This window comes from Eleginops maclovinus, chromosome 21 (assembly GCF_036324505.1).
Source record: "Eleginops maclovinus isolate JMC-PN-2008 ecotype Puerto Natales chromosome 21, JC_Emac_rtc_rv5, whole genome shotgun sequence".
In the NCBI taxonomy this organism is placed as follows: Eukaryota; Metazoa; Chordata; class Actinopteri; order Perciformes; family Eleginopidae; genus Eleginops; species Eleginops maclovinus.
In genome coordinates this window covers 16462466-16485890 of record NC_086369.1, presented here as the reverse complement: position 1 = coordinate 16485890, position 23425 = coordinate 16462466, and the positions used below count along the sequence as shown (strand labels likewise).

The 23425-nt window shown below is 43.1% G+C and overlaps 1 protein-coding gene across 1 annotated transcript in view; it reads right to left on the bottom strand.

Annotated features, from left to right (window-relative positions):
* ncoa2 (nuclear receptor coactivator 2) overlaps positions 1 to 23425 on the bottom strand; it is a 52835-nt gene that overhangs the window by 23499 nt on the left and 5911 nt on the right. Inside the window, 4 exon segments of the mRNA XM_063912798.1 lie at positions 1980 to 2083; positions 7762 to 7934; positions 8434 to 8541; positions 15987 to 16071. Of these exon segments, the coding sequence (XP_063768868.1) occupies positions 1980 to 2083; positions 7762 to 7934; positions 8434 to 8522 (366 nt within the window). The 5' untranslated portion in view covers positions 8523 to 8541; positions 15987 to 16071.

Below are 23425 nucleotides of genomic sequence, written 5' to 3'. Positions count from 1 at the left end.
TTCTCACTATTTTCTGACATTTTATACACCAAATGATGAACAGATGGAACCAGACACTATTATATTAGCCATTAGAAAGTCCTTCCTGTGAACATGCACAGTAAGTATTGACCTTTTTGCACATCTGTAAATCTTATTCAGTGTAGTACAAGTTGCACATTTACCCTCATCTTTTAATGTTTGTATACATATTTTTATCCTCTTTCATTTGATATTTTACTTGGACCTTCTTATGTTTATTTTTTACTATTTTTTTCTCAGTTTTTATTTCATTTTTATTTGACATTTTACTTTAATTCATATTTTTATATATTTTACTTCAACCTGGGATTTTTATTCAAATATTATTATGTTTATTTAAATATTATTATGTTTAAATATTATTATGTTTATTTAAATATTATTATGTTTATTCAAATATTATTATGTTTATTCAAATATTATTATGTTTATTCAAATATTATTATGTTTATTTAAATATTATTATGTTTATTCAAATATTATTATGTTTATTCAAATATTATTATGTTTATTTAAATATTATTATTATGTTTATTCAAATATTATTATGTTTATTTAAATATTATTATGTTTATTTAAATATTATTATGTTTATTTAAATATTATTATGTTTATTTAAATATTATTTCTTATATTTTATTAAACATTTCACTTTTTGTTGTTCATATCCATTTTTTTATTCAGTTTGTCTATTTAAAAACCACAACATTTCCCCCTGAATTAAAAAAGTATTCTGAAATAAGCAGCTCATGCATGGAGGAGGAGGAAGAGGAGGAGGAGGAGGAGTTAATTGAAAGAACACAGCCTCAGGTCGGCCATTACACACAGGATGGTGGCAATTAGGCCGTCTAATCACCCAGAGTTTTTAGGAGGGTATTCTGTCAGCTGTAAATCTGAGAGGTGTCGAGATAAGAGACGGAAAGCAGTCTGCTGCTCATCCTGCCGGAATAACCACTAAAGATGGTTTAAATCACATGCATTTACATCGTTATTCAGGGATGCACCTGCAACACATCTGTACAAACACATGTGAGGTGTGTGCATTAAAAGGAGGTGGAGGTAGGACTATAACTGTGTTTCGGGGTCATGTTAGTGACATTAAAATGGCCAATATACGCTTGTAACTTCTTTTATATTCAGTTAAATCTCATTTACATGAAAACACACCTACATTTGTTCATTCTGTTGCAGAAAAAGCTTTGATGCACTCATTGAACCAGAGTTATATGATGGATAGTACCCGTTGCATGTCTGTTTAATAAAGCCTGTCTCACTAGTATTATAATAAATCACAACATCCCCCCCCCCCCCCCGGTGTCTTCACACCCCCAGCAGGAACACAGACTTCGTGCCCCTGCAGCCATGCACCAAAACCAGGCCTCCCCCCCAAGGGTTGAAACAGCAGCACGTTAATGTGTGTGCATGAGAGTGGGCAACGAATAGGAGGGTCACGGAGGGGGTGTGTTTCCTGCCGGCCCGATGTTTTGGGGGCTGCTGACAGATGGGAAAGCATGCGGGCTGCACGGGGCTATATTTAGCCGCCCGTTAGTGTGTGGATTCAGTGACGCCGGACCAAGAGGGCTATAAATATTCCATGACGGGACAGATCTGGAGGCGAATGAAGAGAAGATGTGGAGAGAGAGGGGGGGGGGGGGGCTCAATGGACTGATTCATTCGCAGGCTGTTGCTCTCTGTCCCGTTATACGTAAGCACTTCAACCAGGCCACCGCTGATACGCAGCCAATCAGAGGCTTTACACACACTGCTGACCCATTTGGGATGCATGGACTCCACCGTGTGTGTGTGTGTGTGTGTGTGTGTGTGTGTGTGTGTGTGTGTGTGTGTGTGTGTGTGTGTGTGTGTGTGTGTGTGTGTGTGTGTGTGTGTGTGTGTGTGTGTGTGTGTGTGTGTGTGTGTGTGTGTGTGTGTGTGTGTGTGTGTAAGCAGGAGAAACACACCTCCAGCATCATTGGTCCCAAGGCATCTTTGTCGATCACGCTCTGCCCCGTCGAGGAGACGTCCGCCTTCTGCACCTCCTCTTCGTTGGCTGCTGCAGCTTTCTCTGCTCACACAGGAAGTGACACACGTTTAATACTTTACATACGAGGGAAACACACACGCGGGTCAGACAAGTTGACCCACATACTCAGGAAGGAGGTCACAAGACTTTGAGCAACTTTCTCTCTCTGGATACTTTCTGTCCTTTTTTTGTTTAAAAACATGTTGCTCAAAACTGAAAAGCAGAGTAAAGGTTTCGGTACATGAGTCAGAGCATGTGCAAAAAGAAATATATCAAAGAGGCTCTGACAGCTTGTAAACAACCAATCAGCTGTGGTCAAGTGGGAGAGGCGGCGATAAGAGATATCGACCAGAAAGCTGAACTGCTCTTATTTTTATTGACTTTTTTTATGTATTTATCACATTTCTAAACACCATTAAAGGGTATTATAGAAGCTTTTCCCACTTCCTCCTCTCCTAAAATCCTACTTCCTGTTTCTCCTTTAAGAGATTGATTTAAGACATTTAAACACCTGTCTGGCAAACATTGAAGTGTGTGTTTTTATGTCTCTTGACTTAATAAATTGGTCCTTGTTAGCGTTGTAAATGGAGCAGTGCAAGACAAATCAGTCCTTGAGAGTCTTATTTACATGCTTTTATTTTGAAAAGCTCCTCAGCGTTCCATTTCTCAGATCATATGGACGCAGTCTCTCAAATATCTCCCCATTTTCTGCGTGCATCTATAGCAGGACGTGATGCACGGAGAGGGGCTCATGGTGTTCACTCAAACACCGTTTCAATAAGAGGATAAACTGCACCTTGAATCCACCGCACAAGATAGATTATCCTCATGGGAGGGGCTTTTTTTACACAGAAGAAATGGGTTAGAGAGCATGGATCTTTTATTTAAAGTCCTTTTACTACTTATTTAGGATCTGGGTTGATGCATTAGTGTTTACTTGTAATGCAGTGTTTCTGGAGATCATTGTTTTAGTGTTGTATTTGTAGAAGGTAAACATGTCCCCTCTATTCCAGCAGAGAAAGTCTTCAAAATATTCTTTAAAATCCATCAAAAATCCTCCTCTTCTATGCACGGAGTGGCATTTTATCAGAGTATGTGGATGAGTTGGACTGCATGCCTCTTGAAGCTCTCCTATTAAAGAGAATAACCTCTTTAAATTATTAAGTTTGGAGTCTTTGTATTTCTAAATCAGGAGCTGATTGCTTATGGACAATAACAGCTGGGCTCTGGGGTCGTGCATGGGGGCATAAAGGTTGTTTTTTTTGGATGCAATGTGTCTGCATCTTCTGTTTGAATTAAAAGCTATAAAGATGAGATGCTTCTACCTGTGAGGCCAGGAGGAGAGTCTGTACCTGCACCGTGCGTCCTCCCTGTGTGTGACGGGTTAATAAGCACACAGTGAGCCTTATGCCGGAGCGTAGGCTGCCCTACTTTTGGAGACGACGATGAGAGGCGGAATATGAGTTGGTGTTGCAGGGAAAGGGAGGAGGGGGGCTCATTTAACTGTCGCACCATGCCAACACGAGGTCTGACCATATGGTGACAGAGCGTGGCGGCGGTGGAGAGCTAATATCCTGTCCTTGCTTTGTGTTTGTGGGTGTGTGTGTGCTCCTGCACTCACATCCATCTCCTTCAGCTCTAATGATGTCTGCAGCAGCAGGATCTCTGCAGGCCCAGCGGGGCCCGAAGCACCGGCACCGGAGCCCCGAGCCGGACCCATCACTCAGTGTCGGAGCAGAGCGGAGTGCAGGAACCATACAGTATATTAGGGGTGTGATTATTTACCTTACTCACATTTTAGGGGCACGATTTGATTCAAAGCTACTCCAGATTCTGGATTACAGAGAGGAGTAACGCCAGGATCTACTGCAGTCCGCTGTGCACAGAGGAAGTTGTTTTTGCACATGATAGCGTGATATTAAAGTGTGTGAAAGGTTGTATCAACTGATGGCAAAAAGGTAAACACACAAGGAAAATAATTATGCTCAACTTGCACACTTTTCCTCAATTCTCAGTTCAATAAATTAGTACCTGTCAGATAAATATAATTGTAGGCTTACGCTAGCTGCCGTTTAATTTCCATTTTGTGCCAATTAAAACAATTTATTGGCACAAAATGAGTTGTAAAATGACGTTTGTTTTCCTGAAATAAACCACTAAATGATTCTTAATTTGATAATTGTTAATATCTAACTTATTTTAGTATAAAATCCATTAAAATCATTTAGGAAATGGATCTGACAGTATAACATAGTATTATTGATTCCTACATGGATTGATTGTTTACCAGCCTCTATAATCTATACCACTTGCTGTTTACCACATCTCTGTCCCTCTTATCGTAGTGTGTTAGTGCATTAACACGTGTATAATGAATGAAATGCTCCACTATCTGCTGGCTGCAGCTCTCCTGGCACCAGACAGCAGTTCAGAGTTTAAAGGAAGCTGTAAACTAGATTCATAAGCGGCATAAACATTTCATAACTCAACATATTGTCGATTAAAAAGCAACAAACGGAAACAAGCCAAGTCTCTGATCAGCTCAGAGCTACATACTGATCTATGATCTATAAACGACAGAAGATGCAATGAAAGGAACAGATACTGGATTTATGTTAAGTAAAGTTGAGATAAAATATATACAAATGATCTTTCAGTGCATCCCTGGTTTGACAGGTAAGGCTGCAACTACAAATGAATGTCATTTTGGAATTATTTGCAGGTTTTTTTCTCCATTAATTGATTAAAATCGTCAGGAATTAGTGAAAAATATGGTATTAGTTTTACCAATCTGTTTTTAGGCAAGGAAAAGAAAGTGGAAGACGATAAAAATAAAGAGATAATGTTTACCTTCAGATTTCTACATTCATTTAAACATTAAGTCTCGTTTTGACGTAGAGTAAAAACGTAAATGCAATATTTAAGAGGCTGAAAAATGCATGACAATTACTTCTCTATCAACACTAAATCAATCTGCACATGAAAAAAAGAGACAGAGCAATGCACAGCTGCAGAATCCCCTACAGAGGACCCCACAGGAAAGGAATACCCCAGGACTACATCTACGAACATGACGGTCATGTCTTTAAACGTCTCGATATGTCCGTCAGTCCAAAACCTAAACATTACACTTTAATATAATAACACCCGTTCAGATGTAAATCCCCATATTTGAGAGGCTGAAAACAGCGTTCTTTCACATGAAAAGTTGACAATTATCTACAGTGGGGCAAAAAAGTATTTAGTCAGCCACCAATTGTGCAAGTTCTTCCATTTCAAAAGATGAGAGGCCTGTAATTTTTATCATAGGTATACCTCAACTATGAGACTTTGACTTTCAACTCCCTCCAAAGATTTTCTATGGGGTTGAGATCTGGAGACTGGCTAGGCCACTCCAGGACCTTGAAATGCTTCTTACGAAGCCACTCCTTCGTTGCCCTGGCGGTGTGTTTGGGATCATTGTCATGCTGAAAGACCCAGCCACGCTTCATCTTCAGTGCCCTTGCTGATGGAAGGAGGTTTTCACTCAAAATCTCACGATACATGGCCCCATTCATTCTTTCCTTTAAACGGATCAGTCGTCCTGGTCCCTTTGCAGAAAAACAGCCCCAAAGCATGATGTTTCCACCCCCATGCTTCACAGTAGGTATGGTGTTCTTTGGAGGCAACTCTGCATTCTTTCTCCTCCAAACACGACGAGTTGAGTTTTTACCAAAAAGTTCTATTTTGGTTTCATCTGACCATATGACATTCTCCCAATCCTCTTCTGGATCATCCAAATGCCCTCTAGCAAACTTCAGACGGGCCTGGACATGTACTGGCTTAAGCAGGGGGACACGTCTGGAACTGCAGGATGTAAGTCCCTGGCGGCGTAGTGTGTTACTGATGGTAGCCTCTGTTACTTTGGTCCCAGCTCTCTGCAGGTCATTCACTAGGGCCCCCCGAGTGGTTCTGGGATTTTTGCTCACCGTTCTTGTGATCATGTTGACCCCACGGGGTGAGATCTTGCGTGGAGCCCCAGATCGAGGGAGATCAGCAGTGGTCTTGTATGTCTTCCATTTTCTAATAATTGCTCCCACAGTTGATTTCTTCACACCAAGCTGCTTACCTATTGCAGATTCAGTTTTCCCAGCCTGGTGCAGGTCTACAATTTAGTCTCTGGTCTCCTTTGACAGCTCTTTGGTCTTGGCCATAGTGGAGTTTGGAGTATGACTGTTTGAGGTTGTGGACAGGTGTCTTTTATACTGATAACGGGTTCAAAAAGGTGCCATTGATACAGGTAACGAGTGGAGGACAGAGGAGCCTCTTAAAGAAGAAGTTACAGGTCTGTGAGAGCCAGAAATCTTGCTTGTTTGTAGGTGACCAAATACTTATTTTACCGAGGAATTTACAATTAATTCATTAAAAATCCTACAATGTGATTTCCTGGATTTCTTTTCTCATGTTGTCTCTCATAGTTGAGGTATACCTATGATAAAAATTACAGGCCTCTCTCATCTCTTTAAATGGGAGAACTTGCACAATTGGTGGCTGACTAAATACTTTTTTGCCCCACTGTATCTGTCAACATCAAATCAAAGCTCTTGCAAAAAAAACACGTCTGCAGAAATGACGCAGCAGCTCGGATATAGGAACGTCTCCTCCTGGACGGGGAGGTCTGCAGAGTGAAGCAGCGTTCGGCCTCTCCTCTCTCAGCCGGTACTGTACAAACACTTCCTGCCTTCAGGCGCAGGCAGAGGAGTCACTACAGCCTCCAGAGCGAGGAAAGCAAAGGCAGGAGGGGGAGGGAGAGGACAGTGGAGAGGGGGAGGGACGGACAGACGGTAGCCGGAGTTGTGTGTGATTTTTGCATCACATTGCTCACCATTACATAACACAGAGTGAGTCACAGAAAACGAGATGACGCTGTGATTCACGAGCGGCTCGAGTGGGCCCGGCTTATTCACAATACCGAGTGACTGTGGAACCGAGGAGAACTACAAGGGAACATGTCAGGGAAACCATACATGAGGAGAGTACAAAGACGGCTGAAGTTGGAACAAGTGCACACACTGATCCCTTCTCCTGATGTCTGGAAACACAGGCAGCCAACAGAACCTCTGCTTCATGCATCTAATATGACGAGGGAACATTAAATCAGCTGCTTTAATACCAGCATAAATAACTGTGTGGAGCAGAGCCCAAACACATCATCCTAATGTCTTCAAACCTGAAGGCGCTGCCAGCACGGTGACACCTGTGGCATGTGTGTTTTATAGGAGCATTAAACCTTATACTAGGAATACAATTAGGAATCTTACTAGGAACTCACAGCAAACCACAGCTGGGTCAAACTGCAGGTATTAAGTGAGGCTCAGTGTTTATGGAGAGGATAAGTCAGACCAATACATACTGTAGCTGCAGGTTTTAAGGTAGCTTCTTTGAGACACATCACCATTAATTTTGCACTTCAAAAAGATATAAAGACGAAGTAAGGGATGCATGAATACTTTATCAGCTGATCAGTGTCATGCATGAGTGAAATTAACCGTGACATGTTATCATAACAGAACAAAAAGTCTGACTATTGCATCACATAAGAATAAAAGTTATTGTCTTATATGAAACACAATGCATTTCCAATTTCCATAAAAGATCAAGGTACCAAAATGTTTTGTGCATGCTCTCAATACTGAAGTAAGATCTGAGAAATCAGGACAGGTCCGAGAGGAGGGTCGTACCTTGTTCCTTTATCTGTCTGATCTGCTTCACAGTCTCCTTCAGGATTGCACATTTGTCAGGCTTCACGTTGAAGTTGTCGATGTCGTTGAAGTTGGCGAAGATGAGCTCGGCGAGCTCTTCGATGTACTTGTTCTCGTGCTCGCGGTTGCGCTTCTCGTTGCTCCGCTTTGGACTGCAGGAGAGAAGGAGAAGACCAGGTGAGAACATGCAAGATAAAGCGTGGAGAAATGCAAAGAGCAGCGCAGAAATCCCTCTCAATTTCAAACTGCAGCTGCTTAATGACATGCACGATACAGCTCGGGTCAATTATCCTCCAGATGGCTTGAAATGCATCCCTAGGCCTCTGCATGGAGCCAACATGGAGCATCAATAAAGGAAACCCTCCTTCTTGAGTGCATGTCTACAGATAAATAATGCAGACCTATTGTGCGGTGCTCCGGGGTTAGAGCAGTCAGAGGTCCATGGGAACTAGCAGCTTGTTACTGCACAGGGTTTGAGATGTGGCTTTTACTTTAACCATCACCTTTGTTAAGTGGGTAATGGATGGTTCTGCAACGGGCAATTTGGCAAAGCAGGGGTCAGCGCTGCTGACCACACACACTGGCCTCGGCTGCAGGAAAAGGACTGCTTCCTGCATGCTCATACACTTCAGAAATGTTGAACGGTCTTACCTAGGTCCTAGAAGTTCTGCAGAACATTCTTTGCGTTTCCGTGACTCTGCCCTGGCAGGGTCAGATGGGTTTTCACCAACTCCACTCATCCTCAATGCATATCAGCGTCTGGAGGATAAAAAACAGACAAATGGTATGAAAAGCCGTGCAAATTCAAAAGGCTGCACATGTGTTCGTCCATGCATCGCCATACCGACTCTACACTCCGCTCTCAACAAACACACACACACACGAAAATGGAGCGCAGAGAGAGATTCAATCATTTCTCTCTGATGGCGCCGCTCCCCCCGGAGACCCTGAAATGAGAACACGGTGCTTTGCCCACAGCACCAGACTGCACACTCCACAGCGCGACGAGAGAAGCCCGCTTCGTTTCTCGACACCCGTAGAAGCTCGCTCGCACAGAGGCTTTACAATCACAACATGTGTTTACGGAGGAGCTCTGAGGGGGGCTTCACCTGGGGAAGGCAGACCGAGTCACTCGCGTTAAAATCTCGTATCCATCGAGCAGCGGCGCACGGGATCTCAGGGAGGAGGAAATCATGTTTCGTGCAATCAGAAGTGACAAGCTGTTTCTGCTGCTCCCCGCTCTGCAGATTAATGCACCGGGTCATGATATGAATCCATGTTGGGTTCTCTAGATTTACTTTACTCCAGACAGCTTGATTTTGGAGACTTGCCGGGTTTGAGCATGCAAACGTGGGGTTCTTTTTCCAGCATTCATGATTTCATTTGGATTTTTTGGGTCAGTTGCAAATAGATAATAGATCAGCACAAAAGGGGTTTTATTTCTGGATCTAATTATGTAGTCTTCACAAAAAGAGCAAACTAAAGACAAAAGGGAACATTTATTCATGCCAATTTTGCACAAATTATCACTTTTTACTCAAGTTTATGTCAATTACAGAAACTACTCTCACAAATATGGCAATTAAAACAATAAAATGCACACAAAAAACATGTAAAATGTGGTATATGTGGATTTGTTTGTTCAACAGCATAAATATCTACCTTACTTTGGAGAAAAAATCAGATTTCTGAATTTTAAAAGATAAAAACCCTGTGAGTCAGGCTGAACTCCATGCCACTTAATGAAAGACAAATCAATTATTGATCAAAGTAATGCCTTATTAATTACCACCATCATCTGCACAGCAATCTGAGGGTAGCTAATGGACTTGGATTTCAACACGGGGCGATTTATCTGCTGCATACGAGACGTGAACAACAAACAAATGGTGCTCTTTAAATAAATAAGCACGGAAAAGATCTGCAGCCATTAGCAGAGAGAGAATGAAGTTTCCCCGGCACGCTGCACAAGGTTGAGGCATGCTGTGTTGTGATACACGCTCAGACACTCTTACCATGGAAACGGCTGTGACACACTCGCCGTTACATAAGGAGGAACGGCACAGTGTGCAGCAGGGAGGAGCCGCGTAGCTTAGCCGCAGCATGCTAAGCTAAACGGGGAGCTCGTGACCGTGCAAACTTGAGCTCCCTCCTGGCCTGGAGTGACCTACTTCCAGCTCTTATGAGGACTGAGTGTTTCAATGAGCAGAGGAGAGTCTGAAGGGTGAAATACATCCTCCTCTTGACACGCGTGCTGTTAGCATGAACGGACAGTGTCCTTGCTTCCTGCTCTTCTGAACGTCTCCGTCCTGCAGCCCACAGCAGAGGTGCTTTTATTAATGACAACAGAAACAGGCCATTAAAACTCTCCTAGCTAAGTGGCACTGTGCGCCAGGATTGGTCCAGCCCGGGCTCTCCAGCACAAGTTACCATGGGGACTCCGGACATGATTGAATGTGTGTGTGTGTGTGTGTGTGTGTGTGTGTGTGTGTGTGTGTGTGTGTGTGTGTGTGTGTGTGTGTGTGTGTGTGTGTGTGTGTGTGTCCGTCCCAACGGGCTCGATGTGATTGGTTGCGTGTCGTCTCCTTGACATGGCAGTAATAACGGGTCAGTGTACGCAGAGACACACAAAAAAAGGGAGACACTGGAAGAAGCACGCCTCAATGACAGGAACACAGACAGCAGCAGTGTGTGTGTGTGTGTGTGTGTGTGTGTGTGTGTGTGTGTGTGTGTGTGTGTTGCTGGGGGTCTGGTTTGGCAGACTAGAGAGTAAACGTCTGGTCCTGGGGGATAACCTGGATCTATCACACAGCTGGGCTCTGGTGTAAGCACTCACTGTGCTCCGCTAATTATCAACAACAGGCGGACGAGACACGCCTGGAGATATTTAGGTATGGAGACGGAATAAAATGCATTAAATAAAATAACTGTGGGTCTATTTTATGCATTCATTCTGATGCATGTAGCTACAGAATGCATTACTCAATATTCTATTGATTCTATACTTCACTCATGTATTCCCTGCTGCACAAAGGATCTCCAGAGCTAGTTATCAACAGGCCGAGATGAATCAGGAAGATGGACATTTATGGCCACCAAACGAAGGACAATTAACAAAGAGAACGCAGGAATAGCAAGATTTAGCCATTTAAAGTTTGCATTATGCAAAGAAATATAAAAGAGTACAATGACGTTGTGTCTTTGTAATGCATGAAGCCAACGGAAAATGCAGCTGCATCTTAACACCCTATTGCAAACTTCAAATAATGTTGATTTTCTTCAAAAACATGAGGATATTCAGTCGTTCCCCGCTGCACCTCATCAGTATTTAAGTTCCCATGCATTGGGTTGTAAATCATGCCACAGGAAACAGTAAAATCGTTTCTTATTCCACATTTTGTGCAAATGTTCTCCTTTAAAAACATCATCTGTTGCTGCTCTACTTCAATGTAATGAGGAAAGTAAATATAAAGTCTCATGCACACGGAGTAATCAAAGACGCAGATAAAGGAACAAACCAATGCCAGTCCACGATGACGCCTACCAATCTACTTCAGTGCGACAGTGGATATAAATTATTCAGCCGCACTTCTGCCACTTAACGATTGGGAAAGAAAAGCACAGCGGCTGATTTCACCTCGTTACTCCGAGTCATTTAAAGGAAACCAGCAGAGGCCAGGTCCAACGCAGCGAGGGTTAAAGTGGATTAAAGGGGACATTTTGGGTTAAAAAAGGCAGAAAAGTTAAAGTTAAGAGCCCAATTTAATGTGTTGTCTCACAAAGACACTGGATTACAATGTATGTAGTCACCAGAAGGTGTTGCGCAACCTTAAAGACACAAAAACAGGTTTTAAAACAACAATTAAAAACTGATTTGCTTCATCTTTCTCCTCAAAGTCCTGCATGCACTGGTCCACCTGCAGTGTGTTCAGATATCCTAATGTAGGGTAAGGAGGGGGGGGGGGGGGGTGAGTAACCTCATTATGTGCAGGACTGATTGGCATATTCTGGAGGGCATTTAACAAATCTGCGGTTCATCAAGCTGTCGGCTCGTTTAGTTCATTAGTCACACACACACACACACACACACACACACACACACACACACACACACACACACACACACACACACACACACACACACACACACACACACACACACACACACACACACACACACACACACACACACACACACACACACACACACACACACACACACACACACACACACACACACACACACACACACACACACACACACACACACACACACACACACACACACACACACACACACACACACACACACACACACACACACACACACACACACACACACACACCTTTGATTTTAAGGTTCATTGATTCATCGTTTAGGTCATTTCTCTTTTAGAAATGTTAGCAACAGCTGCTTCCACTCTCTCAAATCTGCTAATTTCCCCAATTTTCTATCACATTTAAAATAGATAGATTTGAGTTTTGTAGTGACAAAAAAAGGCTTTTAGGATGAACTTATTTCACTTTTTCTGACCAAACTTAAAGCAATTAGCAGATCAATCAAAAATGAACATAAAAGTTAATTGCATCCTTAGGGGAAGAGAGAAAGTGTCCAATCTTACAAAATGTGAGCATTATCCTGTGAAATGTCCTAGGTAAAACATGCATTTCTGTCTCTGGGGTCAGGAGGTTCACTTTAGAGGTTAGCTTGTTATGCTAGCCCCCCCCCTCACAGGAGTGTAGTAAACTCCTCGGCCCTCCTCCCTCACGCTAACACACGTAATAAGACGGCGGCCATAATTGTATATTTGTGTTTCTGAGGTCAGCACTTCTTCTCTCTCTCTATTACAGGTTTCCATCTCCATCTCCGTCAGGTGGGTTCTGACTCACCAAATGGAGGGGGAGGTTATTAAACCACAACCTGCCTCAGCAACAACAACAACAACAACAACAAGATCTCTACATGTGGTTCAGCAGCTCCACACTGAGCAGAGGACGCACCACACTGACTTTGACAGCAGGAAGGTGGTGTTCTCCGGTAGTTCCTGCAGACTGCTCGGCTCCGGCTCCGTCCTCAGAGTCTGCCCGGCGACACCGAAGACAGAGACACACCTCCGATCTCCCGAAGAGCACCTCCAGCTCTCAAAGTCAATTGATCTTTGCAAAGTTTTCGTGTCAGGGAGTGCTGCTCCTTCAAAATGAGCCATCTATCTATTATTCCCCTCTCCTGGAGTGTGCTCTATAGGTTTCAGTGCATGTAAAGGTCTGCAGACGCTGAAATCCCCTCTGGTTTCAGACAGAGGGGAAAAGAATGAGAAAAGTAGAGCTTTTTGACCATTAAAGCATGGAGTCATGTCCCAGTAGAGACACTAAACCCCCCCCCCCATTTAATAATCCCATTTAACTGCTATTATTAGATACTTTTCTAAACTAAAAACAGCTGCCATAACCACAGTGTTTAGAGGGGGGGCTTTAAAACCACTGAATCACTAATTCCAGTCATAGTGCGACTGGAGGGGGGGAACGGATGCAGCCTGGGGGGGGCGGGGGGGCTGATTGTTGAGGGCATATGCCAGTGTTCCTGTAATCATGTGGGTTCACAGGCTCTGATTATAAAGACACACCCAGAGAAGCACTGTTATAATGAGGGGGGGGGGGTCAGACTGTATCTCACTGGTGTGTAATCTGTCCTCACTGTGCTGGGAAAGGAGAGCACCAGTGTCTCCAATGTGGGACGTTATTATGGTTCTTTTGAATGGTTTTTATCCCAAAAATTGAGGTGGAAAACACGACAAAATGACTCAGTTTCATTAACTTCATTAAATGTAAAGATTATACCCCGTAAAAAATACTCAATAGCAGCTAAAAGTGTGCAAAGATCTGCATTTATTGTAGAGTCACTAACACTGTAAATACATTCAGAGTTATGCTGTGATTTGTGTTTAAAAGCAGTTATCATTTGGTATTTAAAGCTGTAAACTAAGTAAAAAGTGTATAATTCCCTTTGAGTTGAAGTAGAAAGTGGCAAAGAAAGAAAATACTCAAAGATTAATTAAGATTTTAAAACCTGAATCCAGGGGTGATTTAACGAGGCTTCAAAGAGGAGGGAGGTTCACGCTGCGTTCAAGGACCTTCTCTGTACGTCCATACATCCCATTATAGAAGAGCAGCACTCAACTCTCTCCGTCACTCGCCTGCCTGCGTCTCAACCTGCTGCTTATTGTCTAGATTCATAAATTGATCTATAAAATGTCAGAATATGAAAGAAAGTCAAAAAACTCCCAAAATAATTACTTATGTGTTTTATAAGCCATACTGATGGAGGCTTCAGTGTACTAACTTACCTTTGTCTTGATTGACACTGTGGGAAATGGAATCTATACCACACATATTGATTATTAAATTGGAGTAAAAAGGTCATTTTTCGTCTCTCTTTAATACGGAGACGTTCTACTTTTTGTTTTTTATCATTAAACTGCAAGGCAACAACTTACTATTATTTTTAATATCCATTTATCTGACAATTTTCTAAAAAATATGGGCGATTTTGTGCCAAAAATGTACAAAAAAAATGTACAAAAAAATGTCTATCCAAGTTTCTTAAAAGTGCAACTTATAAATGTTCTGTTTTTTATTCCAAAACCTAAAGATAATCACTCAAATATGATAATTGAGGAGAAAGGGAGCATCTATCCATCTTTGAGAAGCTGAAAATAGCTGTTTATAGCAGATGGGAAGATTTGTTCTTTTCCCTTTAAGATATTTGACTTTACTTCCTGCAATCACTACTTCAAGTACAATTTCCTAATGCATTTGCACCTCCTGCAGCCCTACAAATCATTAGGAAGATTTCCCTCTGCACAACAAGGTGTTTGCAGCCAGGTAACACATAAAGTAAAACAAACTAAACAACAGAAACACACATGAGGTCATTCGGGACATCAGCTGTTGTGCAGAGGGTCTTCTTTACACCCGATGATCCAGATTTACTGTGAGGATCCTCAGTGCCCTTCCCTTCCCTGCGACATCCTGAAGTGACTGCCCGTGTTAAACATTCATGAGCCTGATCAGCTTTCAGTAAATGGGGAGGAGGTGGTGGTGGGGGGTGCATCCTGGCACTTTAGAGCCATTACCTTGCAGTGATTGTGGAGCAGGCTTTGGGTGCAAATGTCTCTGTGAAGTAAACAGTGCTGTGTCTCTGGTTTTACTTACTGGGCTGAGTAACTACACATCTAAGGGGTTAAGTGTCTTAGGTGACTCTGAAAACTGGACAGCTGCTACGATAAGTCAATTAGTCGATCCAAAAACAGTGCAGAAACAAAGCGGAACATGAACTGATGGAAGAAGAACACAAAATCATTGTCAAATCTTTTACAAATTGCCAATTTTTTTAATGCAAAATGTCCAAAAATGTTAAGATTATAATGCAATGCTTTGACTCATGTTTTTCACCTGGAAATCCAATATTAAAACGTGCTGGATACAAAGAAATAAACCTTCCCGACCACAAAAAGGTGCATCAATTCATTCTAACAGAGCAGGAGGAACGCTCAGCACATTAGGGAAACTGAAGTCCATTTTAAGTCCAGTAATGATAATAAAACCCTCTGATTCTGACTCCTCTCCAGCCCGGTGTTGTAAGAGCTGCTGGCAGCCCAGTCATCCTCAAAGACAAACGTTAGCCAACACCAGCTGAACTCAAACCAAACACCAACTCACACTACATGATGGATGAACACTGCAGACCAACAGGGCTTTGGGATCTTAAAAAACGGGTGAAATCGGGGAATAAAACTTAAAGACAAGTGAGTGGAAATGAGACAGAGGGTGGAGATGTTTCTGACGGAGCTCTCACTAATGTGGCTCCTTTGAGAAATGCCTGCAGGTTTTATCTCAAACTCCATCAGTGCTCCTCCTCTAGAACAAGGAGTCAGCTTTAAGGAGAAAAGCAGCCGTGAAGGAATAGGAGCATTAACACAAAGCAGTTATTATCCATTCAATAAGCAGCAGACACAACCCCAGCAGGAGGCCACATCTAGAGGAGTACAGCTTACTTCAGAACAGATGGTTGCACAACTGGTCAGTGTGTGTGTGTGTGTGTGTGTGTGTGTGTGTGTGTGTGTGTGTGTGTGTGTGTGTGTGTGTGTGTGTGTGTGTGTGTGTGTGTGTGTGTGTGTGTGTGTGTGTGTGTTGTGGCTTTTCACCTTGGTTTCAGTCCAGAGAGTCTCTCAGGCCATTGCTGCAAGACGGTGCTGCTCGGAAACCTTTAAGCATCCTCCAGACCCCCTGCTGAGAGACAACAGAGACAGTTAGGATCTACAGTCCAGGTGTGTATCAGTACTTTAAAGAGTCCTCTCCTGCTGATGTTCAGGTGTATATCAGTATGTAGCGTCTCTACTTTAAAGAGTCCTCTCCTGCTGATGTTCAGGTGTATATCAGTATGTAGTGTCTCTACTTTAAAGAGTCCTCTCCTGCTGATGTTCAGGTGTATATCAGTATGTAGAGTCTCTACTTTAAAGAGTCCTCTCCTGCTGATGTTCAGGTGTATATCAGTATGTAGTGTCTCTACTTTAAAGAGTCCTCTCCTGCTGATGTTCAGGTGTATATCAGTATGTAGAGTCTCTACTTTAAAGAGTCCTCTCCTGCTGATGTTCAGGTGTATATCAGTATGTAGAGTCTCTACTTTAAAGAGTCCTCTCCTGCTGATGTTCAGGTGTATATCAGTATGTAGTGTCTCTACTTTAAAGAGACCTCTCCTGCTGATGTTCAGGTGTATATCAGTATGTAGTGTCTCTACTTTAAAGAGTCCTCTCCTGCTGATGTTCAGGTGTATATCAGTATGTAGAGTCTCTACTTTAAAGAGTCCTCTCCTGCTGATGTTCAGGTGTATATCAGTATGTAGTGTCTCTACTTTAAAGAGTCCTCTCCTGTTGATGTTCAGGTGTATATCAGTATGTAGTGTCTCTACTTTAAAGAGTCCTCTCCTGCTGATGTTCAGGTGTATATCAATATGTAGTGTCTCTACTTTAAAGAGTCCTCTCCTGCTGATGTTAGCTGAAGCTGCACGTTGAGGGTCTGCTCGTCTCTTCAGGGACCTCAAAACCCATTACATGGTGGAACACACAGCTCCCAATTAATTAGACAGGAGAAAAGTTTCAATTTAAACCGTATTCCCACACGGATAATTACAAAATGCAAGTCAAGAAAGAAAGAAAGAGACTCTGCGAGGCTTTGGCCATGTTGGGAAGCAGACTGGAGTAGACTTCCATCTGTGTGTCAGGAGCTAACGGGCGCTTCATCACTTCATCACATTTCATTTCCTCTGTAACCGGCTCACAATAAGTGCAGTCAACCCGAGAAGTTCAGTGTCAGGTGTGAGGCTGTTTGGACGAGCATCAACACCGGAGGGCCAAGCGATCAGCCACTCTGGAGCGTGCACGTACCGAGCGTGCACGTCTCTGGTGTCGCCCAATAAAAAGCAGAGCCAGCTCCTCTTGGCCTTGGAGATTCCTCCCAAATATCTGCCAAGAGAGCCGGCTGAGGAATGTGCTCACGTGAAGTCATGTGCTGAGATGCATTCCTGTCCCGACCCTGCACACGGAGAGAGGGGATACCGTGCACTCAAACAGCTGAACAGCACAGTTCAAACACAGCAGAATATCCCACAAATTGGATGTTTATAGGGACTTGTGTATCAAAATGTCTTCCTCTATTCCTGCAGGGTTCTCATCCTCTGGAGGAATTTCCTGCGAGCGTTAATGCCGTCACATGCTCAGCCTCAGGCCCGTGATCTGTGCACCGAGCGACAGAGTAAGTGTGAAGACATGGAGCTAACTTAACTGCAATCACGTTGTAAGATGCCACATTTGATTTAAAATGTTTTACAAGTGACAGATTTGGACAATAACATGTTTAGTGTCTTTATCTAATTGATCCACTTAGCAGAGTGATTTCCTCTAGTGAAAATTAATCAGCAGCTCAACATGAAGAGATTAATCACACATGGTTATCATGCAACAGAGAACTACTGTCTACCCACCAATACTAACAGAGGCTCAGTACGCTAACATCAATCTTTTTACTGACTCTTATTAATCATGCATTGTTTAAAACATTTTTCATGCAAAAGAATGGCAGAAAAGGCAGTTTTGTATCCTTTCAAATGTGGAAATGTCCTTATTTTTTGTCTGATATTTATTTAAACTACACAGCTAAAGCTAACAGTTGTTTTTAATACCATTTAATCTGCTTTTTTTCCTAAATTAACTGATTTGGTAGAAATAAAAGTCAGAAAATCGTAAATAATCATCCCAGTTTCTCAAAGTCCAAGAAGAAGTCTTTAAGTGTCACTTTAATTTCACATCAAACAGAGAAAAAGCTGAAAATCTCAATATTTAAGAAGTTAAAACTGAATTTTCTGGGTTTTTTGCATCAAAAATTGCTTTAATAATTATTCAAACCAAAATATGATTAAATATTAATTTAAATAATATACAATACAGGCATGGATATCTAAGAAGTATTAAATAATAAGCTTTTACCTATTATATTTAGATATTTTGGACATTTTTCTGGCATCATAAGACCAAACGGTTAATCTAAATGGCAGATTTATGGATAATGACTTGCAGGCCGAGTGTCTCTCACATTGGACCAGCTGAACCATGCCAGCTCTCCCAGTGAAGCTCGGGGTGGAGACCTGCTGGTGACATCAGTGGTGCGATCCAAGACCAGTGGCAGGTCGCACCACACATGCACATATGCCGCCATGCAAGAGTGCAAATCATCTCGAGACACAAGGAGCTCCTCAGGAAACACTCGAGGAGCTCGGTATCCTTGAAAGGCTTTTCTTCTTGGCACCCGAGTGCCGAATGACACATGGTGTAACCGAAACAAAAACACACAGCGCTGCCAAGAGCACCGCCGAGCTCCAGCAGCAACACCAGCGGGTCTCGCGTTACCCTCAGTGCTGCAGTGACACGATCAGTGAAGTAAGACAAACACAAAGAGGCAGGAAGATGTAGCAGGCCGGAGAAACACACACTTCTCCACCCGGTGCATGGTCCAACCATCTGTTGTCGTTTAACGGAGGTCAGAGGTCATCAGGTTAGGAGTTCAAGCTCCTCTTAAACACAGTTAGAGCGGCAATGACCTAGCATTTAGCTTTGCATTAGCATTGTGGAGGGTCTGTGGAACAATGACACCAGTGGCATTTGGATCCTGTAAGCCTCAAATAAAGGCCCTTGATTTTGACACTGCGTCACTGCTGACCTAATAGCCTTCTGGAAGGATGCAACTCGACCTACAGCAGCCATCCCCAGGTAGCAGAACAACCAGAGTAATGCTACCTAGCGGGAATAACAGACGAAGGAACGAAGGCGTCAAAGGATAAGAAATACTAGATTGAGATATGAAAAACCTTGACAACTTTTCTGAACTACCGGGTGTTTTACTGCTCCTTAATCCAAGACTGTGGTCAAGGTGTTCTAGGTTAAATGGGGATTCTTACAGTCTGCTAATGGTAGCCATGGTGCTAACGATATAAGTAGCATGCAACTCAACCAGATATCCTAGTAGCCGTCCCCAGGTAGCAGAACCACCAGAGTGAGTTTTACTCTTTCTTTATTAATGGACTAAAAGCAAGGTCACTGGTTACAATTGGGACTCGTTCAGTTGCTTCTTGCTTTGGACTGTGGCGTTAGCCAGACTGCTAGCTGTAGCCGTGTTGCTAACGAGTCCATTAGCTCTGAGACAAACAGAAAAGATCCAGATGTCTTTGTGGCACCAACGCTAATATCACGTTGAACTCGTTGAAAGGCACTTAGAGTTACGTACCGCCTAAACCAAACACAGGAAGTGAATAGTGACCTTGTAAAGCTGAAAGAACCGGTTTCACCACGAAAGTTCATCCAGCTCCTTCAGAGGATTGGTATTTCTCTCTGACAGAAGCAGATGGATCACTGGAGGCTGAGTGTAAAGCCAAACCTTGGGAGTATTTGCAATCCCCTTCATGTCAATAAAGAGGCTTTGTCACCCCGGCCGAGCTAACAATGCTAATGAGCCGGCTAATCAGGTTCAGATGGGACAAAGGGGAGATGGTTCATGTGCTGGAAATTGACCGTAATGGACAGGTCACAGAGGGGCTAAACGCCGCTGGACGCCCTACTGGGGGCCCTTTGAACGCCCCTCTAATGGCCTTTAATTCAATGAAAATCAAGAGTGACGTCCACGCCAATGAAAGCACCCGGCTCTTTAGCTCTGGTTACACCAAGACCTTCTTCCTAACCAATAATCAATTGATTCTGGATCATCTGGCAAGGTGTGGCCAATCAGATTATTCTGCCCAACAAAGACCTGGTGTGGGGGGGGCCATGTGTCTCCATTAAGGAGGTGACAGATTAAGAGGTTAGGAAGGATAAGCAGCAGGTTTAAACCCACGGTATAACAATCTAAATGTGTCCGGATGCAGAACGAGGAGGTATACGTCAGTGGGGAGGCTTTGTTGTTCAATGACGGGATTGTGGTCGGACTGGTTTTACAGGTGAGAGGAAAACCAGTGATCAGGATACCTGGATGGATATGTGTAAGGTCGCTTAAGTTTCACTTACTCCATGCAAAGTGAAAGTATTGGTAAGTTGCATGCTTAAGAAAGGAGGAAAATGACGTTAGCAGCGATGTAGCACAAATGGGACGTTAAAGCAGTACTAAATGTGGAAGTATAAAACATATTTTGTCCATAATATTGCTTAAAAAGCCAATTAACAACCAAGCAAACCATGAATCATCACACAATCACCCTCATTATTGTCAATATTTCATCATTTCCATCCTGTAGTCTTGGTGACATCGACACAGGCAAAAATCCTCCAAAAAAAAACACATTTTAAGACACTTTGGCTCTGATTGAGCAACAGACAGACCCTTCAGCTGCGACCCCAGGGTCAGTAAGCACACGGTAGAAAGAGGAGCTTCCATAAGAAGGGAAAGCTAAACCTGTGTGTGTGTGTGTGTGTGTGTGTGTGTGTGTGTATGTATGTATGTATGTATGTATGTATGTATGTATGTGTGTGTGTGTGTGTATGTGTGTGTGTGTGTGTGTGTGTGTGTGTGTGTATGTGTGTGTGTGTGTAAAAGAGAAAGAACAATCTGTGTGTGCAGCTTCAGGATGATGAGCAAGGATGATTTGGAGTTCATCTTGTGACCCGCTTGCATGTCCAATGCACATCTCTTGTGCCTGTGTGTGTGTGTGTGTGTGTGTGTCCACCCTGCTAATGAGGCGGTACAGTGGGGGCCGGATGAGGAGGTGCCATGTTAGCATGGAGGAGGGGTGGGGGGGTGGATCAGCTGACAACTATGTGACTTTATCAGCCCGACACTCTGAGAAAATGTGACAGCCACACACACACACACACACACACACACACACACACACACCCCCCCCCCCCCCCTTTTGGATTCATTTTGGCCAAGCAACGTTTTTTTTCTCAACATTTTGGAAGTTAAGCTCCTATAATAAACCCTGCAGGTAATCTGGAGCGCTTGCTTCAAGCTTGTATTTTACACCATATTAAGACATAAAAACTGTATATGCATCAAAATGAGTAAGAAATGTAATTTAAAGGATGCAAACTGTGAAAAATCTATCAATATTTTATAGGAAGAGTGTCTGTGTGTAAAGCCTTTTTAGAAAGAAGTGGGATACAGCTGAAATCTGACCCTTCTTTTACCTTTTGTGCCTTGGAAATATCCCTTAAGGTCTCAATACAAGTGATGCATGGCTTTTGAGGATCATCGAGCTACAGAAACCATTGCACATCCTGCTTGGTGTATGAAGGGTAATAACCTATGGCGCTGCATTCAAGGACCGCCTGTAAACCTCGGCGTTACCTGATTAAGAGCTGCAGCTGACAGAGGAACATGTAATAGGAGCAGACTGAGCAAAGAGCAGCAATAAAACCCTCGCTGACAGCGGGCCAGAAAGACCCCGCCACTCCAGATATGTATTCAGCAGAGCCGGGCCCTGACAGGAGCTGCTCCCAACCTGCCTCCAGTTTAATGTTTGACCCGGTGCTAACGCTGACAGCTACCAACAGGTATCACGCTAATGATTAATACGCGGCGACACACTCCTCTGTTCCCATCTGAACCACTGGTGACTCGCTGCCAGGTCAAACTGGACTCTGCTCTAAAGTCCTGCTGCTGTCACGTGCATCCATTACATCCGTGCACAGACTGGAAAGCATTTTCCAAAAGCAACCTCGAATCCGTGCAGAAACCAAACGCACCTCATCTTCTGCCTCTCTTTTGAGTAACACACTTTGCATGACCTATAAGAAACATCACGCTGAAACTGTGGAAAGTATCTCCTCCTGCCCTAAAGGAATGAATTCATGACTCAGTACTGCACCATTTCTGCTTCATTAAAATTCATCCATTTAAAACTGTAGCAGCATTGTTGATAGGTCAGTCAAACAAAAAGGCAAAAAAAGGGCAACTTTCTGCAGGATTTTGAGGATTTACACTAACTTTAATAAGTGTAAAAAAACTGTAAAATACTTGACTTTCAAGTGCACCTGTTGCCAGGTAGATTTGGGCTAATGGATCGTATTATATTAAACCTTTTTTGTTATTTTCCCCCACATATAATCCAGTGATATTGACCAGTTTGAGTCAAGATTTAATTGACTTTTGCACAAAAGCAACAGCGTAGTTGTTGGTGATGAAAATCCTAAATCCATTAAGACATGAAGACATAGGTTTTGGACCCATAACGAGGACTTAATTGGCACCTAAGGAGCGTAGATGCTCAGGAACAGAGTGCAATGAAAGATGTCTAACTTTGTGTACCAATTAAAGAATCAATGCAGGGTTTAAATGTGTGTGTGTCAGAGTAACATCCTCCTGTAATCTGCTCTCCAATGAGCGTCTTTGTTTTGCTCAGGCAGATGTGTGTGTGTGTGTGTGTGTGTGTGAGTGTAAGAGAGAGTGAGAGTGAAAGTGAGAGTGAGAGAGAGAGAGAGGTTTGTTTTGACAGCACAAATCTCCAGAGTGAAGGAAAGGATGAATGAAAAGCAAACAATCACACACCCACCACCATGTGGGACAAACACAGGTAAATGTGTTTGATCAGGAGTTAAATTATGTAGGATTACAGTGTGTGTGTGTGTGTGTGTGTGTGTGTGTGTGTGTGTGTGTGTGTGTGTGTGTGTGTGTGTGTGTGTGTGTGTGTGTGTGTGTGTGTGTGTGTGTGTGTGTGTGTGTGTGTGGGACAGGCTCTACTCTCCCAGCTTCAGAAGCATCAGCTGTCTGAGCATGGAAACCACATCAGATTTTGGGTTCAAATGGTGCTTCCCTCTCTCCTCTGCCGCTGATCACCGTGTGTTTCTTGTCAGCTCATGGACGTTTAATGACTGAGCTGTTAATTGAGAGCTGCTGCAGCTGCTTGTCCATCAGGTAACTCCGCCTGTCGCTCGTTTCACTCCCCATTTACGGTGTAATTGTGCGAGTTAACGGGGCACGATGCGAGGCTCGTGAACCTGTGCGACGCGATTAATAAAAAAGAAAAACAAGAGTGGGGAGGAGATAATGAGATCCCCCTCCCCCGGTGAACACAGTGGAGATAAAGCAAGCAAAACCATATTAT